The 14,078-nt window shown below is 42.0% G+C and overlaps 1 protein-coding gene across 1 annotated transcript in view; it reads left to right on the top strand.

The window, feature by feature from the left end:
- Positions 1 to 14,078, top strand: part of NANS (N-acetylneuraminate synthase) — a 345,373-nt gene that overhangs the window by 202,026 nt on the left and 129,269 nt on the right. The window contains exons 3-4 of the mRNA XM_044060950.1: positions 10,419 to 10,518; positions 10,876 to 11,030. Of these exons, the coding sequence (XP_043916885.1) occupies positions 10,419 to 10,518; positions 10,876 to 11,030 (255 nt within the window). The remainder of the gene's footprint in view (positions 1 to 10,418; positions 10,519 to 10,875; positions 11,031 to 14,078) is intronic.

Genomic DNA, 14,078 nt, shown 5'->3' with positions numbered 1-14,078 from the left:
ACATGAAGTTGACCTTTCGCTTTTCCACCCTCCATAGCCACTGTGACCATGGACGCCTCCTTTCTATGGTGGGGGGGGGGGTACATTTAGTATGGAAGATGGTTCAAGGCACATGGTTGACGACAGAGGACAAGCTTTCTAACATGGTCTTGATAATGAAGGCAGTCCTAGTGTTGAAGGCCTTCAAGGACTCCTTCCCCAAGGGTTTAATAGCCATGCAGACTGACAGCATACAGGTGGGTGGATATCTGAAAAAGCAAGGGAGAACCAGTTCAAATCCATTATGCTGGGAAGCCATGAGAATGTAGCAATGGACATTGACTTCTCAACACTTTCTGGTGGCAACACACATACCTGGGGGATGTTCATCGTGCATACAGCTGCAGTCATAACAGATGGGTTCTCCTGCCGTCAGGCAGGTCCTCGGTTGGCCGAATTCCAAAGTCTAGGTCCGGCGTCGGTTGTGGTCGCTTCTTCCCTGACGTCAGTGTGACAGGGGTATAAAAGAACCAGCCAACGCCATTTTCTTCAGTCTTTCTTGCCGCGCGGTGCCCGAAGCAGAAGCAGTTCGCAAGTGCCGGTCGGCCAGCTCCTGAAATTACGAAGATTTTGCAACCAAAGTCTTCTTGAAAGCTAAGTACCCCGTTGGGGAAACTTTTCTTGCCTCAGACCGATGTCAGACAAAGTTAATAATTGTATTTCATGTGGGAAGCAAATACCGCATAAGGATTTCCATTCCTTCTGTATTCCTTGTTTAGGCCCAGACCACGACATCTCGGTCTGTCGCTTTTGTGCTATTTCAACAAACACACCATTAAGCGTCGGGCGGAGTTCACCCAGCATTATTTTGGCAAAACATTTAACTATATTATGTCGTTGGATACTCCGACTCCAGTTTTGTCTAAAAAGCACAAAGATAAGCCGACTACACGTGGTCCGGTTCTCAGCGAGGCACCTACGCAGCTCCTGACTGCCGACGACACTTCATTGGCAGTGTCTCCTGTGCCCGAGGTCGCAGGCTCCTCAGCCCACACCCCGACTACAGATACCGAAGCCACTCTTGGCGGTGAATCTCAAAATGTGGACAGGTCTACCTCCTCTCAAGGTGTCTTCAGACCTTCCACTTCTTTTTCCATCAAGGCTTTCACTAAGTCTAAAGCAGCCATGCATTCTAAGAGACAAGCTACACAGGGCCCATCTCCAGGCCCCATGCCTAAAAAACAGATGCTTAAAATGGCTGAGGATTTAATTACTCTTATCAGGGGTTCTCAACCCCCCCGGACATAAGGCCCAGAGTGGAGGAAGAATCCCCCTCCTCTGATCAGGGCTCCATTATATCAGAGCACTTTGATGAACAGGAACATTCTTACTCCCCTTTTGAAGACTCTGATGCAGAGGAGTCCATTCCTTCTGTATCCCCAGAGGATTACTCATTTGGGAAACTTTGCATACCTTAAGGGAACACTTCCACTGGGAAGGCCAAGATTATTCAGATTCCAAGAAAAGGCTTAGGGAATTTCTCTTGCTACCTCAGCACAGGCCTCTGGCTATACCTCCTGTCTTGGACATACTAGATGATGTGTACTCTGAGGCCTGCCTTAACCCGGATTCTCTACCTCCAGCCCCAGTCAAGCCTGACAGGTACTACAGGGTTCCTGACTCACACCAATTTCTATACAAAAGCCATGCTGCTGACCCAGAAACCATCTCACAGGGCCCCAAGGGAATTAAGGCCTCCACTGCTAAAAATCCATTACCTTCCGAGAGAGATTCCAGATCCTTAGAAAGGTGGGGAAAAAAGGTATATACCTCAGCCATCTTAACCATGAGGGCATTAAACTGTCATTTCCATATGCTAAAGTACCAACAGTTTTTGTTATCACAATTGAGAAGTAAAATGTCACAACCTGAACAACCAGACTTGAAGGAGTTGCAGGATTTGATGCATAGTGCAGAACAAGTGGGTAAACATACCTTACAATGTGGGTTTGATGCTCTAGAGGCCTCATGTAGAGCTGCTGTTACAGGATCAGTCATACGTAGACATGCCTGGCTCAAGGAACAAACCTTACCAGATCATGTCAAAGCTAAATTACTAGATGCCCCTCTACAAAAGGATGTATTATTTGGTGCTAATGCTGAGGAGGTATTAAGGAAAATGGAGGAAAAGGCTGAATCAATGCAAACAGTGAAAGATTTTCTACAGATACAACCCCCACATTTCAGTAGAAATTGGCCTTCCAAAAATTGGTCCTTTCCAGCCACGGACAGACCCCAAAGAGGTAGATACAGGCACCCGAGGGGCAGAGGGCAATCCCAAGGATCGTTTAGAGGCAGACAATGGCAAGCTCCTACACAAAGAGGTGGTGAGGATAACTCGCAACCATTCAGAAAGCAAGCCCAATGACTTTCCCCTTTGCATGCCAAGCAAGACTCAAATGGCAGCACCCTTAGGCGGAAAACTGGCATTATTTTCAAAAAATTGGCATATTGTCACAAAAGACAAATGGATCCTGGACATTATAAACAGAGGCTACAGATTCCATTTTCACACCTTTCCAAAAATGAGAGGCATGCCAAACCTGCCACACAATCAAAGGGCAGAGGCACAAAGACAAATTTCAGATCTCATAGACATGAAAGCTATTCAAGAGGTACCCCACGCACGAACAATGTCAAGGTTTTATTCCAGACTATTCCTGGTACCAAGCAAGAAAAACATTGGAAACCTATTTTGGACCTATCCATCCTAAACACATTTCTACTCGTACCAAAATTCAAGATGCTCACTCTACAGCAGCTTCTTCCCATGCTGGGCAAGGAGTCTTGGCTGGTAACATTGGACCTCAAGGAGGCATACCTGCATGTCCCAATCAGACAAAATTGCAGAAGATACCTCAGATTTCTTGCAGGTTCAACCCATTATCAATTCTCTGCATTGCCCTTTGGCTTATCTACTGCGCCCAGAGTATTCACGAAATGTCTGGCATCAGTAATTGCCTACTGCAGACTTCAAGGGGTACAAATATACCCCTATTTGGATGACTGCCTAATCCAAGCGGACAGCAAGCACATTCTTCTGAAACATCTGGCTTATGTAATAATGTTGTTGAATTCTCTGGGATACACAGTCAACAAAAAGAAATCAAGGCTAATACCCTCTCGGAAAATAATTTTCCTGGGTGCCAACTTGGACACAAACACCCAGATGGCCTACCTCACGTCAGAGAAGCAGGGGCAACTAACTCAATACTTCAGAACACTAGCAAATTGCACCAGGCTGACTGCAAGGAAAATCCTGCAGGCTCTGGGATTCATGGCATCTTGCATCTTACTAATCCCATGTGCAAAGCTGCATATGAGGAAACTTCAATGGTACCTGAAAAACCTATGGTCTCAACACAGCCACAGTTTGGAAACAATAATACCACTAATTCCATGTCTTCAAAAGGAATTTCTGTGGTGGGCTCAAGCATGCCAAACAAACACAGGTCTCCCATTCAGCAAGCCTCAAGCAAATCAAGTCATCACAACAGACGCCTCGGACTACGCCTGGGGGGCGCACATGACAGATCGGTGCATTCAGGGCAAATGGTCCAAAAAAGAAAAGCATCTTCACATCAATCAAAAGGAAATGCTAGCAGTAACAAATGCTATTATAGCTTTCAAAGACCTTCTGCAACCAGGTCAACTATTGATAAGAACGGACAACACCACAGTAATGTGGTACATAAACAAACAGGGAGGAATCCATTCATATCCCTTATGCAGACTGGCCATGTCACTTTGGAACATGGCCCTGGACTTACAAATCGAACTACAAGCACAGTACTTGCCAGGCAAGGAAAACACGCTGGCAGACAACCTAAGCAGAAATATGACAGATCCAAACGAATGGAAGTTGCATCCTCAAGTTTTTACAGAGGTAATTCAAGCATGGGGAAGGCCAGACATAGATCTCTTTGCCTCCCACAAAAATCACCAATTGACACAATTCTGCTCAAGGATTTTTCATCCAAAGGCCTGGAGAGTGGACGCTCTCTCTTTCAGTTGGACATCAATGACAGTTTATGCCTTCCCACCTCTTCCTCTGCTGCCCAAAGTTCTATTAAAAACCAGAGCAAACAGACCAAAGATGATTCTCATTGCTCCAGACTAGCCAAGACAACACTGGTACCCACTCCTGAGGAGCCTGACGCATTCCCCACCATGGACCCTGCCTCTAATGCCTCTTCTTCTGACTCATCACAGCTTCAAAACTCTTCACAGTCAGCTAAAAACACTCAATCTAGCCGCATGGAAGATTCCTTAGCATCACAACAGACCCTACTCTCCAAGGAGGTGCAAGATGTCATTTTGGAGGCCAGAAGGCCATCTACTAGAAAAGCTTACTCCGCAAAATGGAAACGGTTTTGTGTCTGGAATGAGAAAAAGGGCCAGGATCCTGGAAAACTGAATTTACCTCAAATATTACTGTACCTAGCTGAGTTGCTAAGCAGTGGACTTTCATTCTCCTCCATCAAAATCCATGCCTCAGCCATTTCTGCAGAGTACAACACTGATCCTCCTTTAGTCTCTCACCCACTCTTAAGACAGTTCCTCAGAGGGGCTAAGAATCTAAAACCCCCAAGGAAACAACCAATACCTGCTTGGGATCTCAATTTCATTCTAGAAAAACTGACCTTGCCTCCTTTTGAGCCAGCTGCCTCATCAGATTTGCAATATTTGTCCTGGAAAACAGCTTTCCTTCTGGCTATTACCTCAGCTCGTAGGGTATCGGAACTACAAGCTCTCATGGCTGTGCGGCCTTTTATCATCTTCCATCAGGACAGATTTTCCTTACGAACCAACCCGTCCTTTATGCTAAAAGTGGTATCCAGGGTAGCTTTGAATCAGGCTATACACTTACCTACCTTTTATCCTAATCCTCAAAACAAAGGGGAGAAATTACTACATTCCTTGGACATCCAGAGACAACTGCGTTATTATTTGGACAGAACAAAGCCTTTCAGAAAATCAGAACAGCTCTTTGTATCCTATTATTATTATAGGTTAGTACTAAGCTAACTGCCCTTGTGAGCCATTTTAAGCCTAGCCAATTATCCCTTGTGAGACTCAAACCCTGCACCTTGTGTTTCTAAGGCAAACACCTTAACCATTAGGCCACCATCCCAACCCGTCTCAAGGAAAGCCAATTTCCAAACAGACAATCTCAAAACGGATAGCCCACTGCATACGCTTTTGCTATTCTTTTCATGGCAAAACTGTACCTACAGGCATCAGATCTCACTCCACAAGGGCCACGGCTACCTCTGCAGCTTTTCTCAGAGGAGTTCCTACCAAAGATATTTTGGAAGCAGCCACTTGGAGTTCTGTGCATACCTTCTCCAAGCACTACCACCTTCCACTATACTCCAAATCTAGAGCGGGCTTTGCCACTGCAGTCTTGCAGGGCATTCTGGCTCCTCCTAGTTCCACCTAGTGCCTACCACCCCTTTCTTAGCTTTGGGATTCTACCCATCTGTTATGACTGCAGCTGTATGCACGATGAACATAGTACAGTTTTGTACCTACCATAAATGTAGATGTTTGAGTGCTAATACAGCTGCAGTCCAGGTTTCCCTCCCTCCTTCCCCTCTTGGGACAGGCCTATTGGCTAACATCTCCTCATGCAACCTGATTGGGTATTCATTCTTGATGTATTTGCTTGCACTACTGTATTTTGATTATATGGCATTGCTTTATTACACAAATTTATGTATTGCTTTCCTTCTGGGGGCACCTGACATCTGGGGCAAGAAAAACTGAAGAAAATGGCATCGGCTGGTTCTTTTATACCCCTGTCGCACTGACGCCAGGGAAGAAGCGACCACAACCGACGCCGGACCTAGACTTTGGAATTCGTCCGACCGAGGACCCGCCTGACGGCAGGAGAACCCATCTGTTATGACTGCAGCTGTATTAGCACTCGAACATCTACATTTATGGTAGGTACAAAACTGTACTTTTCAGTGTCTTGGCAGTCAAACTGAGCAAATCTGTTCTTCTACCTCACAAGGGGTCCTTCAACCAGTCAGTGGCAACTGTGATTTTAGTCTCTGGTGCCAGCTGTGCTGTGATTTTTTTTTTTTTATGAGCCATCTAAAGTGCAGCAGCTACTACCATCTGACCCCCCAAGAGGGACAGTCACTGAGGGATGCTGTAGTTCACAGTTGGCCCCAAGTCTCCAGTACGTATTTCCACTTTTTCCCCTTATAACCGAGTTTCTATAGAAAGCCATAAGGTGCACGGCAGTAATGATGTCCCGCTTCTGATCTCTGAAGGTCTGGTTCCCCTTCCTTTGGCCCCATTTGAAACACCTTCCCAGTTACTGAACCCTCTTCCAGACCTTCTGCATCACCTGTCTGGCCAGCTTCACTGACACCATGAAAGCCCAGAAACTGACTGCATGGTTCCTCCAGTTCCAGTGATGGCCAAGGATGCCAGGTTGTCCGCATTAGTTTTTCACATTTTATCTTCATCACAGAAACCCAACACGAGAAAAGTTTACAAAAGCAAGTAGAAAAGGTTTGCTGTCTTGACTTCCTGTAAAGGATTAGATCCTTTTTCAGCACTCTTACTGTTCAGTGTAGAATTTCTTGTGGGGTTGTTCCAGAAAAGTGCTAGTTTTTAAACAATTAAGGTTCATCTAGCTTTATCCAACTTTCATCTAGGAGAAAACCACAATTCCATTGCTTCTTTGAAATTTCAAAGGCATTTTAAAAAGAAACATTTTTTCTTAGACCCCCTATCTAGGGATCCAGCTCCTCTTTGGGATATTCTCTTAATGCTTCAGGCCCTAATCCAACCCCTTTGAATCAGCAGCTTCAGCAGAACTGAAATTTCTGTGTTTGCAAACTATTTTCCTAGTGGCAATCACATCAGCTAGGACAATCTCTGAGTTGCAAGCATGATCTTACAAGCCTTCCTACTGGATTTTTCATAAGGGCAGAGTATCCCTTCGAACCAGTCCACATTTTCTTCCCAAAATGTCCTCAGAAGCTAATCTTAATCAGACAATTAACCTACCAGTTTTCTTCCCAAAATTTCTCTAACAAGGAGGAATTTAGTTTACAATTGATGGATGTCCACTGACATTTGAGGTTTTACCTGAGTCATACAAAGGACATTAGAAAAACAGACTAGCTTGTTCTTTCCTTCCCAAAGACCTAATTGGTCCAGGGCATTTCTGAAGTTACATTATCCAAGTGGCTTCCTGATTGTAGTGCTTTAGTCTATGAAGAAAAAGATTGGCTGTACCTCACAAACCCAAGACTTATTCAACCAGATCAGTGACCGCTTTGACTGCTTTGTTTGCTAGAGTACAAGTAGATGAGATGTGCTTCAGTTACTTGGTCTGCTGTTCATGTCATTTTTCTTATTACAAGCTTGGCTTGCATTCTTGGTCCAGCACATCCATTGGCACCACCATTCTTCAGAATATCCTCCCATGAGACCTCCCAGGGCTACTGTTAGCTGGGGAATCAGTCCCATCTGTTGAATCAGATGGAAAAGACAACATCTGATATGAAAGTTATGTGCTTATCATAATGCTAGATCCATGTTTTCTTCCGTCCTGATCAACCTGCCCTCCCTCCATTCCCCTGTCCTAAATTGTCATCTGGTGGCCCTTAATTGAAGGGACCTGGCCAGGGCCTCGCCATGCATATGGCCTTGAGCTGACTCCTTATCCTTCTCTTGGCTGCTAGGTTATTCAGAATTTTTGTTATCTATTATTAGATATAGTGCTAGGTATAAGCAGGTAAATTCAACAAGAGGGAATTGAATGAATGCACAATTTATGAGCTTGAAAACAGACGCAGAGTTTGGATTCAGTTGGATATGCTACTCCATCTGTTGAGCCGGATAAAAACAGATAATACAGATCTAGCATTGTGGTAAGTACGTAACATTTGTTTCTCTGTGTCTTCATTTTTTTTTAATCAACACCTTTATGAAACTTGCCTAGTGGCTCCTCTTCGTGCACACCATCAGCTCCTTTGCTCCCTCCAAGAGTGAGAGACAGGCTTCCTTGAACTGGACAAGAACTGTGAGGCCTTTTTGTTCTTGTCTGTAGAGCCTTATTTGCTCATTCATTCCTGTGGAAAGTGAGAGTTGAGCCTAAGGTATTTGGAAAGATGCTAGTCCCTTGATGGTCTTCCCCCTAACCTAACCCCTCACCAATTTGTGGTTTGTGGACTCAGCCATGGATGCCTAATGAAAAAGACGTGTTGTTCCTTACGTTACTCCCATCCTGACTCAGCACGTGCACTGTATCAGCATGAGCCTGCCTTGCCTGTTCTGCATGCAGACTCCTAACCACTGATAGGTGTTACGCAGCAGGCTTTTCTGCCTTCTTCCCTTCAGGATGGAAGAGCTGGCATCAGTTACTTAAGCCTGCCCTCCTCTGAACAACCTCTCTAGTGTCTGTGACTCCAGTCAGTCGGGTACTAGGTAGGAATTTGTCCCTGTATGCTTCAGGTTTGGGTTCTCTCTACATTTTTATAAGACTGATTGGACAGTATGTGCCGTCTCACTTCCCTGGACTCTTGACTTTGCTGTGTGCCTTCTGTCCATTCCCTTTTGTGCAGAAGTTGCTTCTTGAGGAGAAGCAGGAAAGAACTGACATTAAAATTCCATTTGGATAAGACAGCCATGGTACTTTTGTGTTTATGCCACTAGCCACACTTCCCCCATGACCCTTACCTTTACACAAGTTTTTACTAATCAGAGTAAAAATTTTATCTGAACATCAAGACACTGAACCTCTGTGCTTGGTGGATGAAATACTACTACGTAATGATTCTTTTACTAGCCAAGTTCAAAGCATCCTAAATTAAGGTAGAAGATCTACAGTGAAGTATTTTTAGAAATGGGAAAAAAAGTTTGTATCTTGGACTGCCGTAAAGGGCCTAATGCCATGAAATCATCCAGATCCAAGACTCTCTGAGTATTTAAACCTTCTGTTTAAAAGGAATTTACCAAGAACCAGGCTTTTGTGAGATGTTGGTGATCAACACCGTAATGTAATTACAGGGTCTTGTCCTGGAAGATTGAGGTTTGGATATGCCTGCAATTTCTCCATTCCATGAGATGCAGCAACCTCAGAGTTAGTGCAGCCCCCACATTAGCAAGTTCAGGGGGGGGCCTTGCTTCTCTCCAAAATGCTTTTATGTGCTTATTTTTCACTAATTGCATTGAAATGTTATTGCTATTTTTTGTTTGTAGTTATGTGCCGTATTAACAAAAAAAATGGCGAGTACCTTGTCAACGAGCAGAAGTTATCATATTCTTCCATTGCAGTGCACATGCTGCACTTCTACACATATTATCAGCTTTTCTGTGGGGTACAGGTGAGTCATGTGTAAAACACTCTTCCTGAAGTACGTTCTCAGTCTGTGGCCTCCAAGCAGATCTTACTTCTGTAGCTTTTCAACTTCACTTTGGAAGAGTTAGCTTCATCTCCATTTCAACCAGATGAACATTAAGTATTAGTTTTGGAAAGTATGTTTTCTGTTTGTATGTGACCATAGATAGGATTTCAGCTTTGATAAGCAACCTGCCCTCTTCCGTCTTTTACAACAAAAGTGTGGCCTTAAAGGGCAGTCATCATTTATGCATTAGGTTATTTCAGCCATTTCTCTTAACTAGTATGCTCAGCTCTTAGTTTTCTATCCAAACTTTCAGAATGAAGCAGAACATTTTTTCATATTTTTAATGTGCAAGAAGTTCCCTGGTTTGATTCTCGGTAGGGTGCCTTCATTGCAGGGTCTGCATGTCCTCCTTGTGTTTGCTTGGGTTTTCTCTGGGTGGGAGGATGGAAAGACTTTGGTATACTGGCTATCCTTGGTAGGAGATCCCTCATGTAGTGAATACTGCAACAGTGAAAAGTAGGACACCTACTGTTATGGTATGATCATGTAGAACCGTACTTCAAGCAGAAGTCACAGTAACAGTAAAACTTGTCTTCGCTATTCAGTAAGTACGGAGACTTTTCCATAATTCATTGGCATATTCCCAGTACTGATTATAGCATTGGGTATTCGCCTACAAGAAATGTTCCTTCTCTGTTTTCAAGCTGAAATAACTGAAAAGAGTGAAAAGCAGTAAACATCAGCAGGTATGATAGCATGAGGCCTGTGTTAGTGCTTGCAGAATTAGTAGTCACGATTTAGAAAAACAATATGGGTGCTGCATAATATGGTTAGCTGTAGATAGCTTTCATTTATGATGCATATTCTCTTTGCCTGCTTTGTTTTGATTTTTGTCGTAATGTCTTAGGAAATATATATTTTAGTGAATTGCATAATGTAATGTACTTTAAAGTCTGATTGCATTGTTTAGGTCAGAGATTTACACTTTTTTGGTTTGTTTTACAGATGGCAGTTGAATTCCTCCATGAGCTCAATGTCCCATTTTTTAAAGTGGGATCTGGAGATACCAACAACTTCCCTTATTTAGAAAAAACTGCAAAGAAAGGCAAGTATTCTTAATTAGTTTTTGTAATGGAAGTTGCAGCATGCACTCTCCAATGTGTCTCTTCCTCACAGCATTGATTCAGGTTGATATGTTTTGTTACGTTGATCTGCATGGCCTTATCTTTGTTGTATGAGAACAGCCAGGAGCAGATGCATATTACTTTAGAAGATGGTCTTGCAGCAAATGCCAGTGTTTTATTGATGTTATTGTGGCACATTTCTGTCTGTTGTAAGAATAGTGTGTTTGTGGTTCATTTCATGAAAGTTTTTACATAGAATGTTTTTCACAGTAATACTAAGAGTAGCAAATGTGGGAAACTGAATGACTGCTAATGCCTGTCTGTGTTGTGCCCTGTAGGTCGCCCAATGGTTATTTCCAGTGGAATGCAAAGCATGGATACCATGCGCCGTGTTTATAAGACAGTAAAAGCTTTTAATCCTGACTTCTGCATTCTACAATGTACCAGTGCCTACCCACTGGAAGCAGAAGATGTGAACCTCCGAGTAATACAGGTTAGTAAAGCAATTTGATGTCAGCCTTAGGCTGTACCTTCCCCTGAATTAGTTCTAATATTTTTACTTTTTCAGTAGCTTTTCATTTTTGATGAATTATGTTTCTGTTTCTTGAATTTCAAGAAGATAGTGTACGGTTTTGTGTGTCTGTGTGGTGTAGCTTAAATGACTGTGTTGCATGAGAATGCATATTCAGTTGCCCCAGGTCCATGTTTATGTAGGTCAGGCAGCCACAATTATACTCAGTTTCACACTGTACCACATTTAGTGCAGCCGTATGTTTTCCTACCATCATTGTTCTCACTTTGTAGATACAGCTGTTTTTTTTCAAACTCCTTTATTTTATGTCTGAATTATTTTTAACTAGTTAATGTTTTTCACTTTCATGCAGTTTCAGTAGTTTTCCATTTATTTTAATTTTGTCTGTGTGCACTTTTTTTCTTTGTAGGTTTTGGTCTGTACTAGAATTCTTGTATTGTCCCTCTTTCTCTCACTGAGTCCTTGTAGGCAAAGTTGACAATGCCAGAAATATGAGAAACTTGATTCTTTCTTAAGTAGACAGGACCGTAGCCTTAAATGTTAGTTAGAATACTTCACTCTTCAAAGTAAAGGAGGAATTGTTTTGTTTTCAGTAACTTCTAGCATTCTACTCCCTAACTTAAACATTGAAAAGCTAGCAATATTCTTCTAATAACAAGTCCTTTCCAGCAGTTTTCCTTTTCTAAAATATTATGTTTTCTCTCTCTCTTGCTCCTTTTCTTATATCAGTTATTTTTGGTGTTGCTTTGAAAATGTTCTTTCTCAGTTTGTTATACATGTTAACAAAAACAATGCTTTGTACATAATATAGGGGGTGAACAGCAACAAGGGGGTCTATATCACGAAGTTGAACGATAAGAGAGAACACTCTTATATTGAACTCTAAAAATCGAAAGCACTGAATGTCGAACAGAACAGCAAATTTTTTTTTCCAGGGAAAAAAATCACTGGGATGCTTTCGGGACTTTGCCATTTACTCCACTGTGGTGCGAGCTCGGAGTTGGTATATTTAAGTAGGGGGGGTTTTGTCTTTGGATTTGTTGGGGTTTTTTTTGTTTTTTTTTTCAGAACAGTAATTTTTTTTTCCCCCTGGGAAAAAAAATCGCTGCTCTTTGTGTTCCACATTTACTACTTTCGTTTTTTTCTTTTTATCGTTTAACTTTGTGATATAGACCCATAACAAGGAACTTAAGCAGAGGCCAGACTACAAAAGGAAGTTTATTTATTTTTTTGCTGAATGTTTCATTGCTAATTCATCATTTGTTATGTTTTCATTTGTTAACCAGGTAAGTCTTCTGGTCAACAGACCCGTTTCAGGCATGACCCAGGCCAAACTGACAGTAGAAAATACAAGAAATGTGTAGATCTGATGTCAGTTTTCATTCATTCCTCAACTATTGGGTACAGATTTGATTCTCGGATCTGATTCAGCTGTTACTATAGCTCGGTGTCACCTAAAAGCTCTTGAGCTCTTCCCTAGCCATAATGTGCCAACCTCTAACATACCCCAGATCTCATTTCCCACGAAAGAGACGTGGTCATCTCGGCTCTTGAGCATTTTTTCAGATAAGTGATTTTTGTCCTGTTTTTTCTTGCTACCCTATTCTTACACATAGTGTATTCTTTTTTATATACCATCACTGGTATTGTTGTATAATTTCTTTTTTCCCTTGTTATCCTTTTAACTTTTCTTGCTACACTTTTGATGTATTTTTGCGTACCATTGTTGATGCTATTTTCCTCCCTTTCCCTTATGACCTCTTCTTTGTATTCTCCTTTTCTTTTTTTCCAAATGTCTATAAAAGATGTCGGAAAAAGCACTTTGGGGTTTAAGAAGTGTGGTCTTAAGCTTCCATTTTCAGACACATGTGAACTGTGTGTGTGTGTGTGTGTGTGTGTGTGTGTGTGTGTGTGTGTGTGTGTGTGTGTGTGTGTGTGTGTGTGTGTGTGTGTGTGTGTGTGTGTGTGTGTGTGTGTGTGTGTGTGTGTTGTCTGGGCCCTGATCACCTGAACATAGATTGTTCTATCTGTAAAAATTTCAACCTGCGAGCTATTGTGGATCATAAAAATAAGATAATCTTAAAAAGATTACTACCTATGGCCTTTTCAGAAGCAATTACTGGGACTCAACACCCTAAAATTACTTCTAAGGAGACTTCAAAAAAGTCCTCTAGATCATTTGGCTGTTTCACTCTGCCATCGACAGAACCTCAGAAAAAGAAACCTAGATCAGATCCAAAGGCGGAGTGACGTCCTTTTATGGCTGATGTCAGAGCATACGTGCAACATCCCATGGCAGTAGCTTAAAGCTGTTTAATGCTGGCCGGACATCGGGTTGTTTGGTAGAGGACTTCCCACTTGTGAAGAATGCTATAACATTTCAATAATTGTCTTGTCAAATAGTACTTTGGTTAGTATTGCCTATCAACTGCCCAGATTTTTGCAGAATGTCCAGATTTTTTGCCTGATATTTTTGGTGTGATCTTCATAAATTTTGCAGTGTTCTGGCAAGTAGTGGAGAATTAAAGTCACTAAATAATACTAAATGATAAGATAGTTGAGTTTTAGACTTCATATCATTAAGGAAATACATAATAATGCAAAACCTGTTATTCTAGTAATTTTTAAGTTTATAGGAACAACATTTAAAATCATCTATAATTCCACAGCACAAAACAGATAAAGATATTGCACCACAAAAAGAAACAAACCAACCAGTGTTAACACATCTTTTTAAATTTGACCTTGATCTTTTTAAATTTATTAAAATAACAGATATGAAAGTCAGCAGAAATGAACAAAAACACACTTTGCACTTCTCTTTTTGTGGTGGAATAGCATTTAAAATCTGTCCCTATTTTTGGGTCTTTGACCCCCGTTATTTTTGGCTTTGTCCAGATTTCTTGCACCGACAGGTAGAGAGGTATGGTTAGAGTTCAGTTGTAACGTATCTCTTTGAAGTAAATGCACTTCCTATTTTTTTTTCTGAATGTGCAGTGTTGCCTGTTA

The sequence above is a fragment of the Protopterus annectens genome, chromosome 2.part0 (genome assembly GCF_019279795.1).
Source record: "Protopterus annectens isolate FY-2018-M chromosome 2.part0, PAN1.0, whole genome shotgun sequence".
Classification (NCBI taxonomy): Eukaryota; Metazoa; Chordata; order Ceratodontiformes; family Protopteridae; genus Protopterus; species Protopterus annectens.
This window is presented reverse-complemented; position numbering and strand designations above follow the sequence as displayed.